The sequence below is a fragment of the Panthera uncia genome, chromosome A2, assembly GCF_023721935.1.
Source record: "Panthera uncia isolate 11264 chromosome A2, Puncia_PCG_1.0, whole genome shotgun sequence".
Classification (NCBI taxonomy): domain Eukaryota; kingdom Metazoa; phylum Chordata; class Mammalia; order Carnivora; family Felidae; genus Panthera; species Panthera uncia.
In genome coordinates, this window is record NC_064816.1 from 55,489,645 (window position 1) to 55,516,615 (window position 26,971).

Genomic DNA, 26,971 nt, shown 5'->3' on the forward strand with positions numbered 1-26,971 from the left:
ATAATTCTTTTTCACTGCTCTGTGATATTCTATTGTGTGAATAAGCCACATTTAGGCATCTCTTCCACATTTGACGGATATTGGAGTTTTCCCAGTGTTTGATAGTCATGGACAATGCTGCTATGACCGTTACTAGCCATGTCCCTTGGTGCACACGTGCGCCCATACCTGTGGGTATATACCTAAGAGCTGAATTACAGGGATACAGGATATTCATGTGTTCAACTTTAGGAGACGTCAGTTCTAAAGCATTTGTATCAATTTATACTCCCATTCGCAGTGCAAAACTTCCTGCTGTTCTGCGTCCTCACCAACTCTTGGAATTGTCATCCTTTTAATTGTAATGATTCTTGAGGTTGTCGAATAGTATTTCATTGTTTTTTTTTTTCTTTTTAGTTTGGAAATTTTCAAATGTACAAAAAGTGGTCAAATGCTGACCTTCCCACATGGTCTCATCACCAGGCTTCAGCTCATAGTTGATCTTGATTGATCTGTAGCCCCCATTATTCCCCTCCCAGATTCTTTTGAAGTTAATGGCAGACCTGCTTTTTCATCCATAAATATTTCAGTATGTGTCTCTGAAAAATAAGGACTTAAAGGAAACCCCATTGTACCACTGTCCTGCCTAGAATAAACAATATATTCCTTAATATCATCAAATATCTAGTTAGTATTCAAATTTCCAGTTGTCTTGTGTCACAGTGTGCTTTTTCTTTTTTGAAGATTTTTTTTAATTATTGTTTGAATCAGGACACAATCTATCTGCATGATAGATTAGTTGATATGTGTCTTCTATCTTTTTAACCTATGGGTTTCCCTTACATTTGTGTTCTTTCCTTGGGGCAAAACATGAACTTGCTGGAGACTGGGCTCACACCCAAGGGCTGGCAGAAAGGACCGCTGAGGTCTGTGGACACATGTTACCTGGAAGAGGAAGGACAGAGCAAGTGTTGTGGGAAAGGCAGTCAGTGAGCTGGGGCCCTGTGGTGTAGTGTGGTGTGGTGGGAAGAAGCTGGTCTCAGAACCAGAAGACTTGCACACTTGTCCCAGGTCTACCACGAGGGAGGAAAGGACCCTTTGCTCCAGTTCCCGGAGCTGACTTCCCCTCTGTAAAATGACCTAAAGAGTCCTCACTCTGGCTGTTTCACGGGGCTAGGTTGGGATGTGGTGGCACCTCCTCTTGTCCTCACGATACCAGTGTAGGATCAAATGAGGCAGTGACATGCAAGCCCTCCACAGACTGGCGGGAGGGCTGCTTCTGTGGGCTAAGAGGCTGCCACAGCCAGAGGTTTATAGTATAGTATGTTCCTACTGGTGTGGCCCACGGCTTTCCTAAACGTAGGGACTCCTTCTGTACCCATCTTCAACTAGTATGACCCAAGGATGTTTTCCTCCTTGCCTTTGAACCGATGACATGTACAGTGACTTAAAATTATTTTCTTGTTGATGTAGAATTCTTGGAAAACAGATGCATTAGCTGTTAACTAACCTGTGATGGGCATGGTTTCAGAGAAAGCCATTTGTATCTCTAGACTCAGACTTTGGGAATTTGGGAGAGCTTGTGCATGCACGTGTGTGTGTGTGCTTTCAGAGCAGCCGTGTTCAGTGGTATGCGTTTGTTTTCCTGTCTTAAGAAAACCTTTATTTGCAGGGTGTTTGGGTGGCTCAGTCAGTTAAATGTCCCACTCTTGATCTCAGGGTGGTGAGTTCAAGCCCCTGTGTTGGGCGCCATGCTGGTTGTGGAGCTTACTTATAAATACATACGTACATACATACATACATACATACATACAAAAATCCTAGCAGAGTTAAAAAAAAACAAAGAAAATCTTTAGTTATTAGTAATTATCATTGCTTTGTTAGAAAAACTCATGGGGCGCCTGGGTGGCTCAGTCAGTTAAGTGTTTTACTCTTGATTTCGGCTCAGGTCATGATAACACGGTTCATGGGTTTGAGCCCCACATAGGGCTTAGTGCTGACCATGCAAAGCCTTCTTGGGATTGTCTTGCTCTCTCTCTCTCAAGATAAATAAATAAACTTAAAAAAATTAAAAAAATTTTTTAACGTTTATTCATTTTTGAGAGACAGAGAGACACAGAGCACGAGCAGGGAATGGGCAGAGAGAGGGAGACACAGAATCTGAAACAGGCTCCAGGCTCTCAGCTGTCAGCACAGAGCCTGACGCAGGGCTTGAACCCAGGAAATGTGAGATCATGACCTGAGCCGAAGTCAGATGCTCAACCGATTGAGCCACCCAGGTGCCTCAAACTTAAAAAAATGTTTAAAAGAAAAGAAAAACCCAATTTTCTTGTTGTTATTTTAATGTGTTATTAAAGATTATATATATGTGTGTGTGTATGTATGTGGATACATACATACACACAGGAAGAAAACATAATCATAGGTATATAACTCAGTGAGTTTTCATACAGTCAGCATACTCGTGTACCCTACACCCAGATCAAAAGACCAGTACTAGAACTCCAAAAGCTCCTTGTACCCCCTCCAGTCACTCTTCCCTGCAGGGGCATGCCTGTGTTGACTTTGGAGGCAAAAAACGTTTGATCCAGATGAGGCCTGGGTTTCAGGGTTGGGGGTGTCATGGTGGACCTGGGCTATTGCATCACATGGCAACTTCCTTAGAGATCTTGGACATTACGGAGAATACGCGGAAGTATCTGTAGACAGATTTCTTCGGTATCGGATGGTCTGCCTGATGGCACTCCCTTTCCCCTTGCATTTATCCATTTTTGTGTGTGGCTATTGGCTGTCTAGCAGAGGGGGAGTCAGGTCTCCAGAGTCCCCGCAATCCCATGTGTGAGTGCTGGGTGGGAGGCACAGGTTGCCATGGGAGTCATTGGAGGGTAAAGAAGAAGGGTGTGTCAGGCAAGCTTTCTAGAAGGAGTAAGTATTTCAGCTGGGGAGTTGGCAAAGCCAGAAAGGAGGGAAGAGTACTTTAGGCAGCAAAAACATTATATAAAAAGGCACTGAGACCATGTTGTAAAAATTAATTTGGTAACAATTCTTTGTTTGCCAACAACATTTATTGACTAGCTTATGTGGTTGATGTTTCGAACAAGGAGAGACATTTGCCTTCACTTATAATATTCTAATCTGAAAACTGTGAATGCTTTATTATAGGGTGAGGGGGGGGTGGTTTTGGGGTTGTGGCCTTGGAAAACTTCTAGAACAACCCACTGCAAATGCTGAATGACAACTGGGTATTTCTTCTTGGGGTGTGCACCAAGGGTCAGTCAGAGGCCCAGAACATTTGGCAGGTCACATATCACTTGCTGTTGGCACGGACCTCTAATTAACATAGCATACCTAGCTCAGGTCTGTTGGTGACACAAGGGATGTAAGAGTTATTCCATTGGTTCTGAAATTTTTTTTCAAGAATCAAAAACACAAGAAACAAGGGTAGATGTAGTTGCTGCTGTAGTGGAGTAGAATGGTTGGGGTTCAGAGATTTGATTAGAGGCTAAAGCTCGATTTCACCCCCTTGGAGGTGGAACAGATGGCGGAAACAATTTTGAGAATTGTAGCTTGTCTAATTAATTCTAGATTTGAACCGACAAGTCCCTTTGAAAAGTTGAAATAAAATTGTCTGCGTTCTGACTAGCTCCTCCAGTTTACAGTTACAGTATTTTCCTATCCAGTACTTTTCTACCCTTGGATGTACATTATTAGTAAAGCTGACTTGTCAGTCGTTGTGACATGGAGGTTTGTGGCTAAAAAGGCTATTAAGGACTTACGTAAGAGAGAGAGGGAATACGGATCTGTGAGAGAGAGTTCTGCTTCTTACTGGAGCTCACCTGCCGTCTCTTCCAGGGCTGCGGATAAAGGAGACCAAAGAAGTTTATGAAGGCGAAGTCACAGAGCTGACTCCGTGTGAGACAGAGAACCCCATGGGGGGATACGGGAAGACCATTAGCCATGTGATCATAGGACTAAAAACGGCCAAAGGAACCAAACAGCTGAAAGTGAGTATGTGTTTGTCCTCTCTTTTCTCTTGCCTCAGAATCTCTCCACTGCGTGGCCTTGGGCAAGTGGTGTAACCGCTCAGTGTCCCATTTTGCTCTGTGCACTGTGGGTGATGATACGTCACAGGGCCATTTGAGGATGTTTTGTGTACGGAGCAGTACCTAGAATAGGGCAAGTACACAGGGAGACTCAATAAAGATAGCTCTTGCTTTTCTCATTCACTCCTGTGAAACTGCACGTTAAGACATGAGCTGCGTGCCTGCCATCGTGTATCCTGTATTGTGACCATGTGTCAAAGGTCACAGGCCTGTCTCTGAACCTGTGGATTAATTTTTCAGATATCAGTGCCCATGCTTCCAGAAAGAAGCAGCAGTGACTAATCTGGTAAGAGTCGTGTATGGATGTGTATGGATGACGAATGGACATCTCAAGGGGCCAAACACAGAATCCTGACTGCCAATTCCTTTTAGGAGTCAGGGCCCCGAAACCTATAATAGCTTTAGCGGTTGGTTCTGCTCAGGCTACAGCTTTGTGGAGAAACCATAGTGGTGGCAGCGTGGGGCCCTCGATTATGCCCCTCAGACACTTGTCTGTCAACCTTGAGGATGCGGGTGGCAGGGGCACCTGGGGGAAGAGTGTGGTTTGGAGGCCGACAAAGTCTGAAAGAGAGACCAGCCTCTGCTGCTGACAGCGGTGTGGCTTTTGGCAAGTTACTTAATCTCTGAGCAGTAGTTTCTTTGTCTGTTAAATGGGGATAATGGTTGCCTATCTCATGGAGTTCTTAGAAGGATATAAAAGTGGTAGCTTTGGGTGTAGCCCCAGTTACCTAGGAAGTGGTAGCTGTTGATGTTACTGTGAGAGCCTTTAGTTAGAGAAATGGGACGATTGGGATTGTAGGTATTGTCTTATTGTTATTTATAATAAACAGTATTATAATAGTTATAAAAGCATTATAGCTCTTACTTACTGGATGTGGCAGGCCCGGGCTAAGTGCTTTAACAAATACTTCATTTGTTGTTATTTATAGCTTTCTACATGTGTATGTGCCACGTGTATAGTTTCCCTCATGTTACAGATAAGGGAACTGAGCCTGCATAAAGAGGTTAATAAGCAGGTGTCCTAGGGTCCTACAGCCTGTTAACAGGGAGAGCAGACTCTGCATCCCAACTGTTATGCTGTCCCTCCAACTTGCTGTGTGACCTTCAGGAGTCAGTTGAGCTCTCTGGGCCTCCGGGTGCCCATCTGTGAACTGTGGTAGGTTGACCATATAATGTCTCCATCTTCACTCTCTTCTGCGATTTTATGGTTCTTTGATCCTGTAAGGTGGTTTCTTGGTCACTGCTTTATGGAGATCATAAAAATGTCACTTCTTCAGAGGGTCATTTTTCTTTTTCCTAACAGGGTTTCCATCTCAGGAGCTTACCTCTGCAAATATCTCTTTTAAACCTCCCCCTCATCTCTCCCATTCTGTATTAATTAGATTTCTTAGTAGGATCTGCTGCCTTTCCAGTAATTACATCTTCAGTCAATTCATTTGGGAAATTAACCGATATTAAAGTGCTTGAGGCAAAAAAAAAAAAAAAAAAAAAAAAGGACCCCTCCCCATTGTAGGATAGCTGAAGTCAGTCCTGCTGTTTACATTCCTGCCCTCCATCAGGCTGCTTTGCACAGTCTCTTCAAGAAAATAACAGAAGCGGGGCACTTGGGTGGCTCAGTCAGTTAAGCATCCAACTCTTTTGTTTCAGCTCAGGTCATGATCTTGCAGTTTGTGAGTTTGAGTCCCACGTCGGGCTCTGCGCTGACAGCAGGGATCCTGCTTGAGAGTCTCTATTTCCCTCTCTCCCTGCCCCTCCGCCACTCATGCTGTCTCTGTCTCTCTCCAAATAAATAAATGAAGCTTAAAAAAAAAAAGAAAGAAAATAACACGAGAAAGAAAATAAATTTTTCTTCTTCCCAGATGAGTACTTCTAGCTCCTTTGAGCATATGTACAAAATACTTGGACAAACAGAGCTCAAATAGTTGGTGTAGAGGGGCGCCTGGGAGGCGCAGTTGGTTAAGCATCTGACTTCAGCTCAGGTCATGATCTTGCGGTTCGTGAGTTCAAGCCCCGCATCAGATTCTATGCTCACAGCTCAGAGCCTGGAGCCTGCTTTGGATTCTGTGTCTCCCGCTTGCTCTGTCCCTCTCCTGCTTGTGCTCTGTCTCTCTCAAAAATAAATAAAGATTTAAAAAATTAAGAATAAAAAAGAGAACTAGTTGGTATAGGTATTGACCATATTTGCCATCGCTATCACGTACCTCCCTCATGCCAGGCCTGTGTCATAAGCTCTGCTCCTTGTGCTCTAGGAGGTTACCAGGCCTCACCACGCCAGTGACACAAAGCCCCGAGCTTGTTCCTGTGGTTACTGTCTCTAACAGCTTTATTGAGATTTAATTTTAAATAAAATTCACCCATTTTAAATGTACAACTCTAGGAATTTTAATCTACTTACAGTGGTACAACCGTCACCACCGTCCAACTTTAGAACATTTTCAGCACCCCAAAAGAAACCTCATGCCCATTGACAATAGTGCCCATTCCCACCCACACCTCCTGGCAACCACTAATCCATTTTCTGTTTCTGTGTATTTGTCCTTTCTGAACATTTCATGTAAATGGAGTCATACAAGCATGTGTTCTTTTGTCTCTGGGTTCTTTCATGGAGTCCTAGATTTTTACTCTTTAATTTTGAGACAAAGTTTTTTTCGCATTATAAAATACAAAGTTTAACTGAGAAACAGGTGTCCTTGAAGTTTAACAGAGAAACTTACTATTTTTTTTTTAGTTTATTTATTTTGTGTGAGAGAGAGAGAGAGAGCACACATGAGCAGGGAGGGGCACGCAGACAGGGAGAGAGAAAATCCCAAGCAGGCTCCATGCTCAGCACGATGCGGGGCTCAATCCCACAACTCTGGGATCATGACCTGGGCCGAAATCAAGTCAGACAGACGTTTCACCAACCAGGTGCCCCAAGAAACTTATGTTTAAATCCTGACTCCTGACAAAAGATGCTGTCCTAGAATATTAACATCAAAGGTAGCCTGAATCTGGATGATCCGGAGAAAAGCAGCAGTCTGCAAAATACACTCCTCTCCTTTTCTGGAGATTTAAGCAGGCAGGCCCAAGAGAACAGACATGGATTTGAATTAGAAGGCCTGGGAAAGATCCTGGTTTGTGTTTCCCTTTGGATATTTACACCTGGGTGCTGCTGTGTAGATGAGGAAACTGAGGCTCAGAGAGCCTTGTCTAAAATCACAACCACAAAGTGCCAGCCATAAAGAGCAAGCAGGTTCCAGCAGGTGCTTCACTTGCAGGAAGTTCCACCCCCACCTGAGGTGAGGAGGAGAAGAATTGAAGCAGGGAGAGCAACCCCAAAAGGGGGCGTTAGGGCCTGTGGTCCCCTGGACAGCGTAGACCTCACCTAAAAGCAGTCAGAGCCATATTTGCCATTTTGCGACCTCAGGAGTAAAAGGAAGGAGAATTCTAGATCTCCCCTTGTGCTCTCCTTGGGTGCCCTCACTCTCCTGCTATCTCTAGGACACACATCCCCAAAGCCATTGTTCTCCTATATCCACTCACACACACACGCACACACACACGCGCACAAATATACTTTCTCCATATAGTCATGAGGTAGCTACAAGTCTCTTGTGGAAAGGTACCTTACGGTGAGTTGGAAATAAATATTGTATTACAGTTCTCTGAGCCCCATGTTTTTGGGTTTTTTCTTTTTTTAAAGCTGGATCCCAGCATTTTTGAAAGTTTGCAGAAAGAGCGAGTAGAAGCTGGAGATGTGATCTACATCGAAGCCAACAGTGGGGCTGTGAAGGTGATGCTATGACTGGTTTGCGCGAGGAAGCCTGGGTTACAAGGGGGTTGTTTTCTTCAGGGGGTGCGGGGTGCGGGAGGGGGCTGGCATCTGGCACGATGCTGATGGAAGGTCAGCAGTTGCCCCTTTAGGTTTAATAAAGTTTGCTTTCCCTTTATCTTCCTGCTTTAACCTTCTCATGATTAAAACAGACAGTCTGTTCGAAAAATACTAAAACCTGCGTAGAGGGGGAGTACAGGGTGAGAAAGCAAAACAACTGTAGTCATTTTCAAATTGAAATGTGCAGCGTATTTAATCTTCCTTTTATCTCTTTGGTATTTTCTTCCCAAGATATATGCATGTGGAAGGGGATGCTGCATTAGTTGGCATTCTTTTTATATCTGATTTTCAGTGTCCTGTACAGTGTTCCTCACTGTTTAATGGATGAGCATAATACTTCATATCATACGATAAATCACCCACCTACAAAAGAGTCTGAACAGCTCCCTCCGTCTCCAGTTAATCTACTGGATTTGCCCTTTATCAGGAATTGCATACAGTTAAAAGAAAGAGAGGGGGGAAAGATTCTTGGAGAAAGTATCAGGTGTTTTTCAACGGGGTTTTTGGAGCCCAGTGATGAGCAGATAGCTTCCTTCTCTTGGCAGCAGGGGAGTGGGGCATATTTGGAGTTTGTCAAGTAGGCTGTCAGGCCTGCGGTTGGGAACTGAGACTTTTATCTCACTTAGCACTGTGCCATTTGGGGACTTGGCAGTGAAAACTCACCAGGCACTCGGGTTTCTCTCTTTTTGCAGAGGCAGGGCAGGTGTGATACCTACGCCACAGAATTCGACCTTGAAGCTGAAGAGTATGTCCCCTTGCCAAAGGGGGATGTGCACAAGAAGAAAGAAATCATCCAGGATGTGACCTTGCATGACTTGGATGTGGCCAATGCACGGCCCCAGGTGCTGCCTCGATGCCAGAGTGACCTGGCACTTGAGCCCTTTTGTGTGTGCACGGAAGCCCTGGGAAGCCCTGGGAATGAATTGTCAGACTCTTGCTGCCCATTTCTTAGGGCAGACGGTCCTTTTCTATCTGTAATGTTAAGCAATTAACATCGACATGAGCTAAGAGCGACTCCTTTGTTCCAATTCAAATGCTCTAGTCACAGATGATTTCGTATGTATTGTTTCTTATCCCAGCCAAGCCTCTGGCCCTGAGCTAGCCAGCTTCTTCTGTGGCTTCTCTCCAGCATCGGGCTCACGCTCATGCCTGGGATTCTCTGGGTGTTAACGGTGGAGGGCAGGAGTGTTCTTTGAGACCTTTGCAGGATTTCAGAAAGCCCGACAAAGCCGTGTCTTCCCCCCTGCTTAGCAGAATCTTCAGTGTTTCCGCTTTGAGCAGGAATTGTGTCTGCTCCTCATGCCGACAAGATGGATACTTACGCCTTGACTGATAAATGTGGGGGAAATATAGTATGACTTTATGACATCTCTGGGAAATGTGTGATTTTAAAACCCCACCCCTTCCCTGCTGCTGGTCTTTCAGTTCAATTTCCTCTTGATCTTAAGAGAGTCCACCTCCTCACCAGCAGGGAATAGACTTTCTAACTTGAAATTTGACCCTTGGTGCTTTGCCCCTTGGAGCCTTGGCTGAGAGATTGGTGAAGAATTGTCTCGGACCTCCAGGTCCCTCAGTGTTAGAATGGCTGTCCCCAAACCAGCCTCCTGGGAGTGTTTGCCTTAGTTAGAGTGTTTGGCCAAGAGTTGGGAGTCAGGGATTGTGTCACTCCGACACTAATGAGCTCAGCCAGTTAGTCACTCTGTGTCCCCGGGTTTTCCATGATTTAGGGCTATCTGGTTTTGAGTTCCCTCCTCTGTGAAGAAGGCATTATAGTTCTTGTCCTGCAGGATCAAGTGTTGTAGGTTCTCAGGAAACATTTGCTACATTTTACAGCTGAACATTTAGCGAGCACCTCTGTGTCGCAGGGCGTGGCAACAATGGGATCTCTTAATCCCGTGCAGGTGACAAAACAGCACCTCTTGCTGATGGCACTGGGAGGGGCTGGGGGGACGGTCAGCAGTGGGCAGGTGGTGAGCAGCTCCAGGCCAGGACTACATTAATGTCACTGTGTAGTCGAGTCTAGTAAGGAGACACAGGAACGTAGATAAGTATGTCCTAACGCTTCCTTCCACAATCCCTCTGTCCCCAAGGGAACCAGAGCATCAGCAGAGGGCAGGGGCCTTTGACCTGAACTTTACGGGTAACTGGTGCTTCCCAGAAAAGAGATGGTGCTTCCTGGCAGGTGGACTAGAGTATGCCAAAGCACGGAAAGAACGTGGGTGTTCAGAGGAGGGTACAGTCCTGTGTGGCTAATCAGGGAGTGCTGATTGGAAAGGAAATGGCTGGAGAGGGAGACTAGGGCGGGCCCCACAGAGCTGGTACTTCCCACGAAGGGTTTTGCTCCTTCTCGCAGGCCGAGGGGAGCCTCTTAAAAATCCCTCTGTTTGGACGCTCCTCACGCTTTCCGTTGTGGGGGAGGGGTGGGGGAAGCGGTCTGGCTTCTCCACGCCTCAGGACCCTGTGTCCAGTTGACAGTGGTAACTGGTGTGATGGAGGTGGTGATGATGAGACTCTTGCAGGTGCCTTAGAGAGCAGGACTGACTGTGTAAATCTTCTGTTTCGCAGGGCGGACAAGACATCCTGTCTATGATGGGCCAGTTAATGAAGCCAAAGAAGACCGAAATCACAGGTAAGAGAAATAGCAAGGCCTGTGAGCAAGATGCCGAGCTGTAGGGCCCTAGATTCTGGCATAGCATGAGAGGCTTTTCGAGTGAATCCCCAGACCTGAGGAAATGCCTTGGGACAGGTTCTTTCTTCCTCTTCATTCAGAGCCTGACCAGCCCGTGGCTGCATTAGACAGTTGTAAATAAAGCACACTGTGTCTTGTCTGGCCCCAAGTGCTAGCACGGCCTCCTGGATGCACTTAGTATCCTTGCACTCGTCTGTGGAGATGGGGGCCGTCACAATCTCCTGTCCCTTTGAGGTCCCAGAAACGTGGGTTGTATCGGGCCAGCCGTGCAGGACAGCTCCTGCCAGAGCACCCCGAGCACGGCAAGCCCCGCCGCCTTAGTTCCCTGCAGTCACCCCACAGCTCCCAGCCTGCCCTGCTCAGCTTCCTGGGGCTCAGGAGTTTGGCAGAGTTTGGCAGGGATGCCGCTGCTCCCTTGTGGACCTTGGGTGTACCCTGCCTCTCTTCTCACCTGGTACGTCCCTCTTTTTTCTAATTACCACCTATGGCTCTGTCACCCTGAAAGGTTTTCTGTTTCACGTTAGCCCATGGAATGATCTGAGACCTTTCTATTAGAGTCGCCAAGACCAGTGTCTGTGCTGTAATCATTTTCACCATGCCTCCTCTTCTGACCAGCCCTGCCTCAAGGCTCTGGTGGCAGATGTGGCATCCGATCTTCCTTTTCTGTGTTTGTGAGCTGCTCCCTCCTGATGCTAGTGCAGGGGCTGGGCAGGAGAATGAGAACCGTGACCTTAGATGGTCCTCTTTGAACCTGAGAGCCCGCCCCTCTAGAGCTCTGAAGTGGGACCTTTCCTCAGAGCCTGCAATTCTCCCAGATTTCCTGCCAGAGAGGCTTGTGAGAGGCCTGTTCACGCACCCTGTTCCTTCGCCTAGGCACTTGATTGAAAGTTAATTAACCTAAGCTTTGTCTACAGGGCCAAAAGAAAGGGTCATTTCCTGAGTGCAGAATGGAAAAATTTGCATATGAAAACTCACTTCACGCAGGGCTCCCCAACTCTGGGATGTGGCAGGGCACTAGGTGGGTGGATGTGAGCAATAAGGCAAAAGGTGAGGAATGCGACTGGGGGGAGGTGTGTGCCCTTGTGAAGACATGCAAAACTCAAAGCCATTTACAGACTTAACAAGACATGTTGGCAGGGGAAGCTGCCAGTTCTGTGACTTCTACGTGGTGATTATCCCTATTTTCAGATGATGGCACTGAAGCGGGGATGTAACCTGACAAAGGTCACACAGCCAGCAGTAAAACTGGGCTCCACACTTGGGTTTGGGTCAAATTTGGGGGGGATGAGGAGAATAGGTGACCACTCCCTCCACCTGACCTTGCCTGTCTACTCCTGCTGTCTCCTAGACAAACTTCGAGGGGAGATTAACAAGGTGGTGAATAAGTACATCGATCAGGGCATCGCTGAGCTGGTTCCAGGTGTGCTCTTTGTTGATGAAGTCCACATGCTGGACATCGAGTGCTTCACCTACCTGCACCGGGCCCTGGAATCTTCTATCGCCCCCATCGTCATCTTTGCATCCAACCGAGGCAACTGTGTCATCAGGTAGGGTGGCTACCTGCCAACCATGAGGCTTTTTCACCCTCCGTCTGGGTTCATGTTTTCCTCTGGGATCACTTTAAACCCGTAACATCATGAGTGGGGATGGAGATGAAGGAGGTCACGTTCATTTCGAGAGAAACCTGTCAAAGTGGCCTCTGCCTTCACAGGTAGTTCATGCATCAGCTTCATACCATCATGGCCATCAAAGGCAACAGTCACCCTGTTGCTGAATATGAGGGCCTCCCACATGGTCTCTGGGGCTACGGTGTGGTGTGATTTGGTCCTTCAGTTGGAGTGGGCAGAGGTCAGGTCAGACAGGCTGGCCTCCAGTGGTCTTACATATGTTGGCTTCTATCCTCATACTAGCTGTGGGCAGTAAGTATTCTTGGCTTTATCTTTTAGATAAAGAGACAGAATGGCAGAATAACTTGCCCCTGGTCATAAAGATAGGCTGAGGACCCAGATCTTTCTGATAACGAAACCAATATTTTCTCTCTATCCCAGATCTTCTTGGAGCCACGCTGGCGCCTGCACCCACCCCCAACCCCTTTGGCCTGCTTTTGGGAAGGGGGTAGATGTTGAGGCCCAGAAGGCACATGCCCACATGGTGCTCCACCCTGCCAGGGCTGGGACCGGGGACTTTCTTGAGGTTCTTTTTCTCCTGATTACTCTGGAAGCTTATGAGCCCCTGAGAACAACACACTGTCTTCCTAGCTCTCAAGGGCCCTGGACTTGGTCGTTTTCTTGCTCTTTTGTTTGAATGTTGGGGCCTGGTCCCAGCAGTGCTGGGGCGTGAAGCGGGGTGGCAAGGAGCCCTTTTGAAGCCTGCAGCGAAGTCGTGTGGGTGAACAGAGCCCTGGAGGCTGCCAGCTCCTGGCAGCAGGGCTGGGAGGAAAGAGACCCTCAGGCCCATGACTGTCTCAGCACAGAGCTGGAGCCAAACCAAGTGAGGAACCCAAATTGCTGATTCACCTAGACTTGCCTCTGAGTGATGGCGGGTCAGATCCAGGCGTTTAGCTCACTCTTGACGGAGAAGCTTTGTCTCCATTGAGATTGTTCAGAAGCTGTGTGGCTGGCTGTGGGGCAGCTCCCCTCTCAGGTGATCACTCTGGCTCCGAATTAGGATTTGCGAGTGTGATTCCAGTTCATGTGGCAGCAGCCTATAGTCCCTCTTTAAATCCCTGTAATGCTGTCTTGACAAGATTATCATCACAGGTGTTTTCTGCATCCTTGGGAAGAAGGCAGCTTGTTCCAGGGCTGGGCCAGCCATTGGTGAGAGGAGCTGGCTACCTAGGCAGCTTCTGGAAATGGGGATGTGGCCTGGTGCCCGGTGAGCCTGGCATCCCTGCTGCACAGACCCTGTAGGTTTGCCGGACTTTGCATGCTTTGGGGAGGCCTGGCTTCGGTCTGAAAGTTGGTGAAAGGCTCAGCCTGGAGTGATGGCTCCCCCTGCTGGGGACTGCTAACAGGCTCCTCTCCCTTACGGCTGAGCAGCCTGGCAGCTTCTGACAGGACCAGAATCCCTTAGGACTCAGAGTACCTTCTCTCAGACCCAACCCGTTCAGAAAAAGAGTGCACGGTGAGGCAGCTCTGATCTCAGAACATGCCCAATGGGCATGGAGCTCTGGTCCGCCTGAAACCTGGGATACTTGGCCTCAGCCCCTCCAGACTGATTTCATCAAGGGCTGCTAGAGGTTGTGGCTGCCTGCTGCCGCCAGACCACAGTCACCCACCTGGGAAGAAGATGCTCGGGGTGTGAAGCTCTCTGCTGGAGCCACCAGAGTTGGGGTGTATGCTCTTGAAGCAGGTTGTGGTGCTAAGCCCTACTAGGAATTTTGTTGTCGTGGCGTTGATAATAATAGTGTCAAATTAGCAACAATAAAAATCATAGCTAACGTGTATCGAGGAGTCCTTCCGTGCACCAAGCACAGAAGTTCACACCTCAACTTACTGAGGAAGGGACTGGTTCTCACCGTTCAGATGAGGACACTGAGGCTCCACCAGGATGGGGGACTTGGCTAAGGTCATACAGCACAGAAGGAAGGCTGGGATTTGAATCCAGTGTTGATTGAGTGTAGATGTGAAACGATGAAATTTCTGGAACGTTGGCACAGTGTTGGCAACATCTGACTTGCTTCCCAGCAGACTTTTTCCTAGAGGGGTGCTGTTGAGCCTCCTTGCCCTTGAGACCCTCTGTGACCTCCAGAGCTCGAAAGAAAAGGGAAGAGGAGGAAGCGCCCAGTAACTGAGGGCTTCCTCTGTGCTAGAAACTGTCCAAAGTACTTGACATGGGTCATCCCTTGTAGTCTTGGGCATCCTGACAATCCTGTGAGCAGGTGATGTTATTTCCAGGTGCACACGGGAGGTGACATGAGTGGGCCACAGGCCTGAGGGTTGGCTGGCTCCAGAGCTCCTGCCACCCCTGTTCTCCTGTGTTGCTTCTGGTCAGTGTGGGGGGGGGGCGCGGGGGGGTAGGTTGAGCTGGTGCAACGAGCCTTGACCACCACCAGTGAGTGGCCCCCTTGTCCTCTAGGTCATGGCTCCCTGTGCACAGGGGAGGGGGAGCCATTCCTACAGCAGCATCTGGCACTAGGTTTCTTCCTTGAGGCCTTAGGCTCCTCCTGGGAAGAGATGACACCCCTGGGTCCCCAAGGAGGTGCACCTGTACTGCTGTGCCTTAGCTCCACCCTCCCTTGCTTCCCTAAGAAGTCCCCTCTGTGCCAGGACCCTCAGCCATTAAAGGAGAGCCTGACCTTCATCCCAGCTCCCAATACTTGGGAGGTCTTCTTTTCTTGTGGGGAAGAGCCCCCTGGGGCTAAGAAGTCTTCAGAGGAGTTTCTCTCCACTTTGTTGCACCAAAGAGCAAGACTTAGGAAACAGCGTGGTCTCCATTCTGGGTATTCCTGGGGCAGAAAATGGCAATTTTTAAAAAATGTTTATTTATTTCTGAGACAGAAAGAGACAGAGCATGAGTGGGGAGGGGCAGAGAGAGAGGGAGACACAGAATCAGAAGCAGGCTCCAGGCTCTGAGCTTTTAGCACAGAGCCCGACTCAAACCGTGAGATCATGACCTGAGCCGAAGTCGGTCGCTCAACTGACTGAGCCACCCAGGCGTCCTAAAATGGCACTTTTTTAAGAAAACAGCTTTATGGAGATAGAATTCACACACAGCATAATTCACCTATCTAAAATGTACAATTCAGGGGTTTTTAGTATATTCACAAAGTCGTATAACCATCATCACTATCTGTCTTGGAGTATTTTCATCACCACTGCAAGCAGTCCTATGCCAATCAACCAGTTATCTGCCATGCCTCATCCCCCAGCTTAGTTTCCCTCATCACCCTTCCCCACAGCCCCTGGAAGCCATTCATCTACTTTCTGTCTCTGCATTTGCTTTCTCTGGACATTTCATATAAACTTCACCATACAATCTGTTTTCTTTTGTGCCTGGTTTCTTTGACTGGGCATGTTTACAAGGTTCATCCATGTTGTAACATATGTCAGTGTTTTTTGGTCTTTAAGGCTGAATTGTATTCCATACTGTGGAATATTTAATAGCACATTTACCCATTCATTAGTTGATGGACATTGGGTTGGTTGTTGGGTTGTTTTTACTCATGGCTATTATGAATAATGCTGCCATGAACATTTGTGTACAACTTTTTATGCAGACTTAGGTTTTTATTCTCTTGGGTACCTACCTATGAGTGGAATTATTGGGTCAGATGGGAACTCTTTTTTTTTTTTTTTTAAGTTTATTTTTGAGAGGAAGAGAGAGAGAGAGAGAGCAGGGGAGGGGCAGAGAGACAGGGAGAGAGAGAATCCCAAGCAGACCCTGCACTGTCAGCATGGAGTCTGACACAGGGTTTGAACTCCGGAACCGTGAGATCGTGACCAGAGCCGAAATCAAAGAGTCAGACACTTAACCAATTGAGCCACCCAGTCGCCCCCAGATGGGAACTCTTTTTAACCTTTCACGGAACTGCCAGACTGTTTCCACAGTGGCTACACCATTCACCACTACACAGCAGTGTCTGAGAGTTCCAGTTTCTACACATCTTTGACAACACTTGTTACTGTCTGTCTTTTATTTTATAGCTTTCCAAGTGTGAAGTGGTGGCTTACTGTGGTTTTGATTTGATTTTCCCTGGTGGCTACTGATGTTAAGCATCTTTTCATGTGCTTATTGGCCATTTGTACCTCTTCTTGGGAGAATTGTCTATTACTGTCCTTTGCCGCTTATCTTATCCGGGTTATTTGTCTTTTTATTAGTGAGTTGTAAGATTTATGTGTTCTGCACACTAGACCCTTACCAGATGTATGATTTGCAAATATTTCCTCCCATCCTGTGGGTTGGTTTTTTGTTTTTTTTTTTTTTTCAGTTTCTTGATGGTGTTTTTATGTTTTGATGCAATTCAGTTTTTCTGCTTTTTTTTTTTTTTTCATTGCTTGTGTTTTTAGTCTCATCTGTGAGAAACCATTGCCTAATTTAAGGTCACAAACATTTACATCTGTGATCTCTTCTAAGCATTCTATAGTTTTAGCTCTTAGGTTTAGGTTTATGATCATTTGTAGAATTTTGTGTTTGGTGAAGGAGGAGGCCTGTCCAGCTTTCAGTCATTTGCATGTGGATGTCCATTTGTCCCAGGACCATTTATTGAAAAGACTTCTTTTTTCATTGAATTGTCTTGGTAGCCTCTTCAAAAACTCAAATGGTTTTCTTCGTAACACTGTTTCTGTGTCCACTGAGCCAGGGTTCAGTGTGCTTATGGGGATTACCCTTCACATTACCAGAGAGGTGTCCTTCACTGCACTTCCTGTCATCAGAAAAGCTTTGTGTTATCTGTGTCCCCGCAGTTACAGGGTTATATAAAGAAGCAGTCAGGCAGTGGTTCTCAGCCGGGGACATTTTTACTTGTCACGACTCATGGTGCTACTGGCATCTAGTAGGTAGAGGACAGGGATGCCACTGAAGATCCTGCAATGCACGGGATAGTCCCCTACAAAAAACTGATTTGATCCGAAATGTCAAAAGCGTCGCAGTGGAGGCATTCTGAGTTGTAGTAAGAGGGAAGCATTCACAAATGAGTCAACCATTTACACTTGTAGGTGTAGCTATAGGATAAATAGAAGTGCAGTTACCTTGTTCTTGCAGATACACCATACTGGATTTGAAGGAGAATTAGGCGTCTGGCGTCACAGCCCAAAATCGTGTGCCTGGAATAGGCACAGCGTTAACACCATTTGAACAGTTGTCAAATGGCCTAATGGTGAAATCAATATTGGGCTGGGGCCAAAGCCAGAAATGAGCCTCTGGGTACAAGAATAAATCTGCAGTTTTAGCCAAATGTAGTTATTACAGTTTATTATTAGCAATTTCATAATCTAATAGTGCAATTATGGCGGCCTTGTCAAACGGTGATTGCTCTGCACGGAGAGCTCCTTCTGGGCTCACCACCTGGGCAGGAGCTGGTAAGTAGAGGCTTCCGTTCCTGGCCCACTTAGTGTGATGGACTCTTTTTGCAGAACAGAATTCCAGAAACCATTTTTCACTAATAAGTTTTCTAAAAGAAACTTTGTACCTAAGATTCATAGCTTGGACAAATGTTTTGGCTTTAATTCCTAAAAATGCTTAGCAGTCTTTAAACAGACTTTTTTGTTTAAATTTTTAGTTTTGTGGACTCAAAACTATAAGAATTTTTTTCCTTTTTTTTTTTGCGCGTAAAAAACAAATCAAATTAAATTTTAAAAAATCAGAAATAATTTGAAAAAAAAACAAAAGAAAGGTGCAGGTCAACTGAAAAGAGTTCTATGTTTTGGTGAGCACATTTATTGGAAGGGTTGGAGAAAAATAAAAATGCCCTTTAGCTTGAGAATTTGTGGGTTCTCTGCAAATCGACTCCTTTCAGGAGTGGAGGAATCCTTGGTTCTTTCTTCATACCAAAATTTACGCACTTTTCTCTTTTGAGTGTCTTCTGTAGTTAAGGAGGCACTCCTACAGACTCTCCTATGTCCCGCGGTCAGTTCTTTGTTTCAGCCAACTCTCAGTGGTTGGGCAACTACTACAACACCATCTTCCCGGACAAAGAGCATCGGAATTTTCCGTTTCGCCGATTTTGTCTCTTTGCATGTGTCCTCATCAGTTTCTGTAGTAGTTGCCGTCTCTCCCACATCTCCTGATACCATATTTAAATGTTGAACACAAGCATATAATCTGCCTCGAAGCTCTCTGTCATTTCTCATCTTTGTGTAAGGTCACGTGTCCAGGCTGAGCCTGCGGAGACCCAGGGGCTCTTCTGAGGTGCTGGGGGTTTGCTGCTGGTCCACTTGTCTGCCGTGGGTCAAGTCCCTATGAGAATTCTTTTTTTTTTTTTTTTAAGTTTATTTATTTAGAGAGAGAGGCGAGTGAGGTGGGGGCGGGGCACAGAGAGAGAATCCCAAGCAGGCTCCATGCTGGCAGTGCAGAGCCTGATGTGAGGCTGGATCCCACAAACTGAGATCATGACCTGAGCCGAAATCAAGAGTCAGATGCTTAACGTACTTGAGCCGCCCAGGCACCCCCTCCACGAGAAATTCTTAGTGCACTGTTATAAATACTGTTTTTTTGAAGTTTAATTAGGGAGTACTTCATCTTTTCCTCTAACCATTTCTTCTTTATACTTTCTATGTTTGTTATTATATCTGAATGGAAAGTTATTTACCACAAGTGTTACAGAATTTGGGATATCTTAACATGGCAAAGTTGAGATCTTTTAAAGAGTTCCCGAGAATTCCCAAGAGAAATCCAAAGTAAGACTTAAAAAAACTGAACTTGCGGCCTAAACAGAATCAGATACTTCAAAATTAATTGTAGTTTTAATTTTGCATGTGAAGATTGCAAGCATACCAAATACTGAGATTTGAATCATGATAGAATTTACTCTTTATAATTCTTCCTTGTTACTTTGGAAATCTTTTTTGGTGGAAAAGATTTGTTTTCTCTAAAGTTACCTTAATATTTATATTTGCTGTTAGTTGACTTCCCTATTTATTTTGAAAGGTCTTAATTGTTTTTTCATATTAGATTTAACAATTATTCCTTAAGGATAGCATTTTATTCTTTCTTTGAATTGTTTGTATTTGAGAAAATGTATATAACGGAATTTGCAATTTTAGTTACTTTTGAGTATACAGTTCAGTGGCACTAATTGCATTCACAGAGTCATACAGCCATCCCACCACCCGTCTTGAAAACTTTCCCATCTCTCCAGACAGAAACTCTGTACCCATTAACCAGTGAGTCCCATCATCCCCTTCCCTGAGCCCTTGGTAACGTCTACTCTACTCTGTGTCTATGAATTTTCCTTTTCTAGGTATTTCCTACCAGTGAGATCCTGCAGTATCTGCCCTCTTGTGACTAGCTTCTTTCACTTAGCATCCTGTTGTAGTGTGCATCAGAACATTTTATTCTTGCAATAATAAATATACATTTATACTTCGACTGACGACCTGATAGAATTTCAACACAAAGATTTCTTCACTAAAGTTGTATTTCTTGAACGTTCACTTATTTTTTTTTTTTTTTATTTTTTTTTTTTTCAACGTTTTTTATTTATTTTTGGGACAGAGAGAGACAGAGCATGAATGGGGGAGGGGCAGAGAGAGAGGGAGACACAGAATCGGAAACAGGCTCCAGGCTCCGAGCCATCAGCCCAGAGCCTGACGCGGGGCTCGAACTCACGGACCGTGAGATCGTGACCTGGCTGAAGTCGGACGCTTAACCGACTGCGCCACCCAGGCGCCCCTGAACGTTCACTTATGTTTGAAACTGAATACTCTGATGTTAACAACTAAATCCAGATGACCTTCCTTGTTCTTTGTTCTGTTGATGAGTTATGACCATGGACTCTGCAGCCTGGTGCAGGTTTAGGGACGCAGGAACAGCGCCGATGTAGACCTGCGGCCGCTCTGACACCAGTGGCTGCGGTGGGAGCCCGTGGCACGTCGGGCTTCCGGACCCTATGGCTGAGGCCAACCTCATTTGCGACCAGGTCTGCCGGGCACACAGCCTATCGGGCACCTGGAGTCTTGGGGCCTGGTGGGTCAGCAGGACTCCCCTCCTGGGCTGCTCCTCCCACGACTTGTTTAAGGACTCGAGAGAAAAGTAGGCACCAAGGACACAATTAGACAGTTCCAAAAGGAAAGAAAATAATTAATGCACCTAAGGGAAGACGTTCAAGTGATTTGCTAGTAATCCAGGAACTGTAAGTTCAAACAAGGTGTCACCCTTCCTTTTTCTAAACCATGAAAACAGCAAAATATTTAAGAATTAGACTACCCTGTGCTGGCTGCAGTGCAGTGAGATCGGATCACTCATGTAGCTGTGTAAATTAGGACATTCATTCCTTCAGACAGATATTCAGGGTCGTGTCAGGCACTCTGAGAGTGGCTGAGGAAATGTTCATGACTGTATGCATAAAATTATTTATCAGACATCATTATTAATGGCAATACTTGGAAACCAGCTAAATCCCCAACAGGTTGGGTTAAGTAAAATACTTGATAGCTTATTAAGACAGAAGCAGTGTGGGCAAAACCAGAACAAAAATCTACATACTTAGTGTAATTTATAAAGGCATGTATATGAAAATTTGGTAAATATCTATATGAGTATTTTTAATAGGATTTTAGGTGTCTTTTTCTTCTCTTCCCCAAATATCCTATGATACTGATATTTGCTAAAATAACAAAGCTGTTTTTGACACCACCTGAATGTTAGTTAATTTATTCTGTGGTCGCGGCTTGGCCCAGGATGTGAATTGGCTGCTCTTTCATTGTGAGCACCTCAGCCATGTTTCCGGTGTCTAGTTTCGGGTCTCAGAGAGGCCCGGGTGATGTGATCATTCCGGTCCTTGCAGGGGTACTGAGGACATCACCTCTCCTCACGGCATCCCCCTTGACCTTCTGGACCGCGTGATGATCATCCGGACCATGCTGTACACCCCACAGGAAATGAAACAGGTGAGCCCCCCTTCTCCCTCTCCACAGTCTTCTCCCCTCATTTGCCCCAGCATCCCTGATGCTGTGTAGAAAGGTATTCACGGAGCACACCTGGCTCCCACCACCGTCCCGGCACTTAGCTCCTGGCCTTGGGCAAGTCACAGCACTCCAGAGCTTCAGTCCTCATGTCTGAAAGATGGGTGGGCTCACAGGGGGCTAACGAGCCATTGCTTGAGGTGTTCCCAAACCCTAGCTGCCTGTGGGTCTTGGCTGTTGTCTCTTCTATCACATCCCTTCTGATAAACTTTAGGAAAGGGATAGTGAAAAAACCAACTTGATGACAGCCTTTAGGGAAGCCACCAGCTCTAGGAAAGAGGCAATAAAATATGATTTTGTGGTAGCCTCTTGCTTATCTAGGCCACGCCCCCTCCAAGGCTTCTTCTGTTGAGTAGGCGAAGCCAAGAGCTCTGTCCCACCAGGACCCACGCAGGCCGGCTCCAGCAGGGCACAGAAGCTGGAGGGGGGCGAGAGCGTATCTGCTGCCACCAGTGTGACTAGTGGTAGTCGTCCTGGGGGCTTCGGAGGCTGTGCCTGAGGCTGCTGTGGAGGCCTAGAGAGCTGGTGAGGCAGGGTCACACAGCTTCAAGGGGCCCCTGGGAATGGAGGTCCTAAAAGCAGCCTATAAGAGGCTGAAGGAAGTGTACCTAACACAGAGTGTATGCTCGACATTCCACGTGAGCCAAATTTGCGTTAGACCTGGGGGTGGAAAATGACACGGGTGTCTGAGATTGGGCCTTACCCCAGAGGGCACTGCCCTGGCTCTCTGCACAGGGACTGCCTCTTGCTTGATCTGGACCTGGGGCGCCACGTGCCCAGGCACTTTACACTTAAGAGTTTCTAGTCCCCTTGTGCGTACTTCCAGGTAGTCATTGGTCACCCTCGCTTCCTACGGATGGCTCAGTCCCTGGGTGACAAGTCCAACATGCAGAGCCAGCCAGTACCCTGCAGAGCCTGCACACGTGCTCAGTGGCGGCCTGTGGCCTAGGTTGGTACCCCACCGGGGCAGCGCGGCTGTGCTCTTGCCCTGCTCTGCCCGCCCTTGCCCCAGATGGTCCCACTGCCGGCGTAGGTCCCTCACTGTGGGTTCGTGTGGACCAGGGCTGCACCAGTGTGTGTCTCCACAGGCCCTGCCTGGACCCTCTCCTCTCACAGAGCACAGGCCCCCTTTGTTAGATGTCATGCTGAGCCCATGGACACACTTAGCCAACACGCTTCCGTTTGATCCCCGGTACCTGTGAGGTGGGAGAGTTATTACCCTGTCATTCTTAAAGGTGAGGACCCAGAGACCAAGGCTGACTAAGCCACCCAAGCTCATAGAGCTTGTCAGTGGCCAGTGGGTGACAGGACTGACAGACTGGAGTCCAGGCTGCCTGGTCCGGAAGCCCCTGGTCTTCATCACTGTGCCACCAGCTCCCACGTGCTAGAAAGGTCCCGGTTGGGGGTGGCTTCCCTGTGGCAGTTTGTCGGCAGGGCCTTTCCCTTTGGAGCTCTGACGGCCTCTCCTGGCGTTCCCTGGCAGCACTCCGCTCGCCGTGGCCCGAGCGGCCCGGCCCTGCTGGTGTTTGTGGTCGACAGCGCTCATGAGTGCCATGGAGACTCGGGAGCCAGAGACCTCCTCGTGACCAGCACTGACAGGGGTGCAGAGCAGTGGCGGGCACACTGTGTAGGGGACGGTGTCCGTGGCCGGGGGCCTTGTCATCAGATCATGGTCTCCGGCCCTTGGACGAGTGCCGGGTTGAAGCCAAGGCGTTCACTGAACAGAAGCAGAGGCAAAAGCAAAGGAGAAGCCGGTTGCGTCCCCATCCTTACCCTGGGGACGGGGACACCGCGTCATCGTGCCAGGGAGGCAGCCCACACGCTGGTGGTACTTCCTGGCTGAGTGACTAGAGCAGTTGGCACAAGGTCTGCTGTCTCTTTTCAAGGTTGTCGTGAGGACTGAGTGAGACAGCGAGGCTGACTGAGGGAAGGGACAGGGCCAGCCGCCTTGCTCCACTGCGGTTACTATCATGGCTATTAACAGCTTGCGGGGACTTCACAGTCACCTGCTAGGGTCCTCACAACAGCTCTCAGTAACCAGGCTTCGGGGCTCGGGAACAACGAGCATCCCCGGGTCACAGAGATGAGCTGCAGAGGTAGGACCTCGCGCGGAGCCAGCTCACCGTGGAGCACGTGGTCTGGGCTCTCCGGGAACGTTCCGCCCTGTGCCTCTGGCCCCTCCAGAGGGCTGGTTCCCTCTTGGCTCAGCCAGGAGAGCCTCTTCTCAGGCTCTCTCTCTCGGGTGAGCAGAGGTCAGACTAACTGCCGGGCTGCGCACTGCTTTGTTCTTGTGGGTTCAAGGGATAACCTCGGCATTTTTACGGGAGCCTGGGGTGGGTTTTTAAAAAAACAAAGTAAATGTAACTTGTGTGCCCTGCCATCAGTGCCGACACCCTCATAAACTATCCCTGCAGGTTATTAAATGATTAAAGATCTAATTTATGAACTGTCCGTTTCCGAGCAGTCTGCAACAGGGAGCGCTTGGGATTGCTCTGACCTGCTCTCGAGAGAGAGTGAGAGCAGAGCATCCCTGACATTCCCGAGGCCCAACGTCCAATGCCGTGGGGCTTGCTGACGGCCGGATGCTCTGGTCTGAAGCTCTCACCTTGAGCGGGCTCCAGGATTCAACATTTGCATCTCCCTAGAGTTTCTGAAGGCCCCCAGGGGACATTTTTCTTGGCAGGACCTGGAGGTTTCCTTAATCCCCAGCTGTCAGTGAGAAGCCCTCTTGCACAAATCTGTCTGGCTCTGGCTGTTGTGGTCGGAGGGGCGTCCTGTGGTTGGAGCCAGGAGCGGGATCTCTCTCCCTGCTCCTTTGCCCGCCACCCTTCTGCCTATCCGGTAACTTCCCTCTGCCCGGTGCCTTTAGCTTCACACCCTAGACAGTGGACGGTGGAGCTCCTCGTGCACAAGCTAAGAGTCTTTGGACAGAGGTCACACTGGCAGCCCGCTCACTGGCTGAACAGAAGAATTCTACGCAGCTGGGGCCGTGTTTGTGAATTATTTGAACAGGTTGCCAATATTTAGACATCAGAACATTTCACACAGAAGTCTAAGTTCTGAGTCTCTCCTGACAAAATGAAACATCCCTGCCCTCCGCCCCGGTGGCACTGGTGGCGTGCAACAGACAGGCCGGTGGCCCTGGCTCACGCGGTCTCGTCCACCTTGGCCCTTGCCCTGGTCCAGTTGTGCGGGGCCTGGCTGTCCTACTGAGCAGGACTCGTCCGTTCACGGCAGCCGATGTGCTGGGTACCCTCCCCGGGGTCCCTGACGCTGAGCTGCCTGCCTCTGCGGGTCTCTGCCCGGGAGCTGTAAGGCCAGTCTGAAGAGCCCGGCTCCTAAACCCCGGGTCCCTCTCTTCCCCATGCAGGGCTTGAGCCGGGGGCTCAGTCTTTCCCATTTCCTATGCCTCTACCTCGGGTGTTTTTATGGCTTTAATTTAAACAAGGGCTTCTTGATATCTTGTTTACGAAGCTGCCAAAGTGAAAAATTCCTGTATTATATGAGGCTCGAAGTCCTCGAGTTATCTCGGCTCCCCAACACACAACATCATTATCCCAGCTGCCCCTTATCACTCAGCGCCGGTGCGCCTGCAGGATGCCGGGGCCACTTGTGCTCCAGCAGCCACGCCGCCAGCCTGCCTCCCCTCCAACTTCGCCAGGATCTTCCAACCGCAACAAGCGTCAGCCTCTCTGTGATAGATTAGATATCTCCCAGTGATGTTATGAGGGCTGGTAAATCTTTAAAAGTAACTTTTTTGATTTATTTAACCATCGTATTTATCAAACAAATAAAAAATGTCTCCTCTTGCCTGAGTGCTTATAGGTGGTGGTACCCATGCTGGGGAGGAAGGTTAGAGCCCTTGAGGGCTCCTGGGCAGGTGTCGGAGGGGCCCACGTTCTCTAGGTTTGGGGAGTGCTGCGGGGAGGGTGGGGAGGTAGGAGCCGAGCTACCCGGCCCACACCTCCAAGGGTACCAGCCGCCATCTGGTCACTGTGAACACTGCACCCCGGAGGTGAGCAGGGCCAGCAGCCCAGGGTGGAGGCCAGCTCTCTGCCCTTCCAACCCAGGTTTGGGCCTCTTTGGCACGGTTGATGCCAGGCAAGACACGCTGGACAAGATTGTTTTTAAAGCACTTGATAAAGGGGACACTTAAGGTCAGTCACTATTGATCATGGTCTTTCTCCTCCAAAAGATTATTAAAATCCGAGCCCAGACAGAAGGGATCAACATCAGTGAGGAGGCGCTGAACCACCTGGGGGAGATTGGCACCAAGACGACTCTGAGGTGAGCACATCTGCCCGGAGCTACTCCCCACCCATCTGCCCTGCGGAGCCTCCGTAGGGCCCATTCTGAGACATACTGATGGGTCCCTCACAAGGGCACAGGACCACGTCTGCTCTCACTGCTGTGATGGCTCTCGTCCTGGGCACTGCAATTTAGAACGAGGAACATTTAAGTGACGGCGTCCATAAAGCTAGAGTAACAGGTTAGGTCCCTTTGTCCTACAGTGGACGCCCCCCTGTGTGGAGAGCTTGCCAGCTCCCTTAGTGGAAGAGATGGACAGTCCGGAGACCAGGGTCCGAGGCAGAGGGCTCACTGGCCAGGCCTGGCTTGGCCCCTCCCCCTGGCTCTGTTCTCCAGGCTATGGTGGGCAGGGGGTGGTGGGTGCAGGGGAGGGGGAAGGACGAGCATGGACACAGATTGTTCTCCTGACTGTTCGCCAGTGGCCCAGAGCCACCTGCCTGTGGACGTTGTCCCTCTTGGTGTCCCAACTGCTTGAGAAATCACAACCTCACAGCCCCCAGCCAGTCCCTGTTTCCCTTTGAGTCTGTTCCTTGCTCGGAGGTTGAAGCAGAATTGCAAGATGTTTTCTTTGGGTGGAGCGGTACTTAAAAACTCCGGGATTTTTGTGCCTTTGCTTGGGGAACGTGCTTTTGGTTGTGTGCTCATTTGCCTGCCGTCTGCCATGTCCAGTGTCCAGTCTGGGCCTTAGCATTCCTTGCCTGCACCTGTGTCCACCACAGATTGTGGTCCCTTTTATTTTTCTCAAAGATTTTAGTTTTAAGGAATCTCTATACCCAGTGCGGGGCTCGAACTCACAACCCCGAGATCAAGAGTCTCGCACCACCGACTGAGCCAGCCAAGCGCCCTTGTGCTCTTTTTCGAGTAGCAGCGCAGTTACAGCCTGTCCGAGAACTTTCAGACTGTGACAGATTTGGGGGCTGGGATGTGGCTTGTGGCTTGTGGCCCTCCTCTGATGTGGTGAGGGGGCTCCCATATGTGGCCCCGTCTCACTCCTGCCCTGGCCCCTGTCACTCTAGGTACTCGGTGCAGCTGCTGACCCCGGCCAACTTGCTGGCCAAGATCAATGGGAAGGACAGTATCGAGAAAGAGCATGTGGAAGAGATCAGTGAGCTCTTCTATGATGCCAAGTCCTCGGCCAAAATCCTGGCTGACCAGCAGGATAAGTACATGAAGTGAGACGGCCGCGTTGGCTGCGAGACACTCCGGGCGAGCCTGGCCTCGGGTCCGGCGGGAGGCCGCCCTGCACTTGGGCTCTGTCCCCACTCAGCCGCGGTCGGGAACGGCATCAGTTCAGCGTGGAAAGTGTTTCTTTGTAAATTATCATAACTTCTGTGGTTGCTTTGAAGGAACCCTGCTTCACCTGGAATGTTTTCTAATAAACCCTTGTAGGTTATTTTGA

The 26,971-nt window shown here is 48.4% G+C and overlaps 1 protein-coding gene and 1 pseudogene across 1 annotated transcript in view; one reads left to right on the forward strand and one right to left on the reverse strand.

Moving 5' to 3' along the window:
* Positions 1-26,971, forward strand: part of RUVBL1 (RuvB like AAA ATPase 1) — a 44,098-nt gene extending 17,127 nt beyond the window's left edge. Inside the window, exons 4-11 of the mRNA XM_049641116.1 lie at positions 3,832-3,983; positions 7,765-7,854; positions 8,646-8,795; positions 10,519-10,582; positions 11,991-12,189; positions 21,087-21,189; positions 25,460-25,551; positions 26,589-26,971. Coding sequence (XP_049497073.1) covers positions 3,832-3,983; positions 7,765-7,854; positions 8,646-8,795; positions 10,519-10,582; positions 11,991-12,189; positions 21,087-21,189; positions 25,460-25,551; positions 26,589-26,748 — 1,010 coding nt within the window. The 3' untranslated portion in view covers positions 26,749-26,971. The remainder of the gene's footprint in view (positions 1-3,831; positions 3,984-7,764; positions 7,855-8,645; positions 8,796-10,518; positions 10,583-11,990; positions 12,190-21,086; positions 21,190-25,459; positions 25,552-26,588) is intronic.
* LOC125931035 (U6 snRNA-associated Sm-like protein LSm3) lies at positions 17,931-18,561 on the reverse strand (annotated as a pseudogene).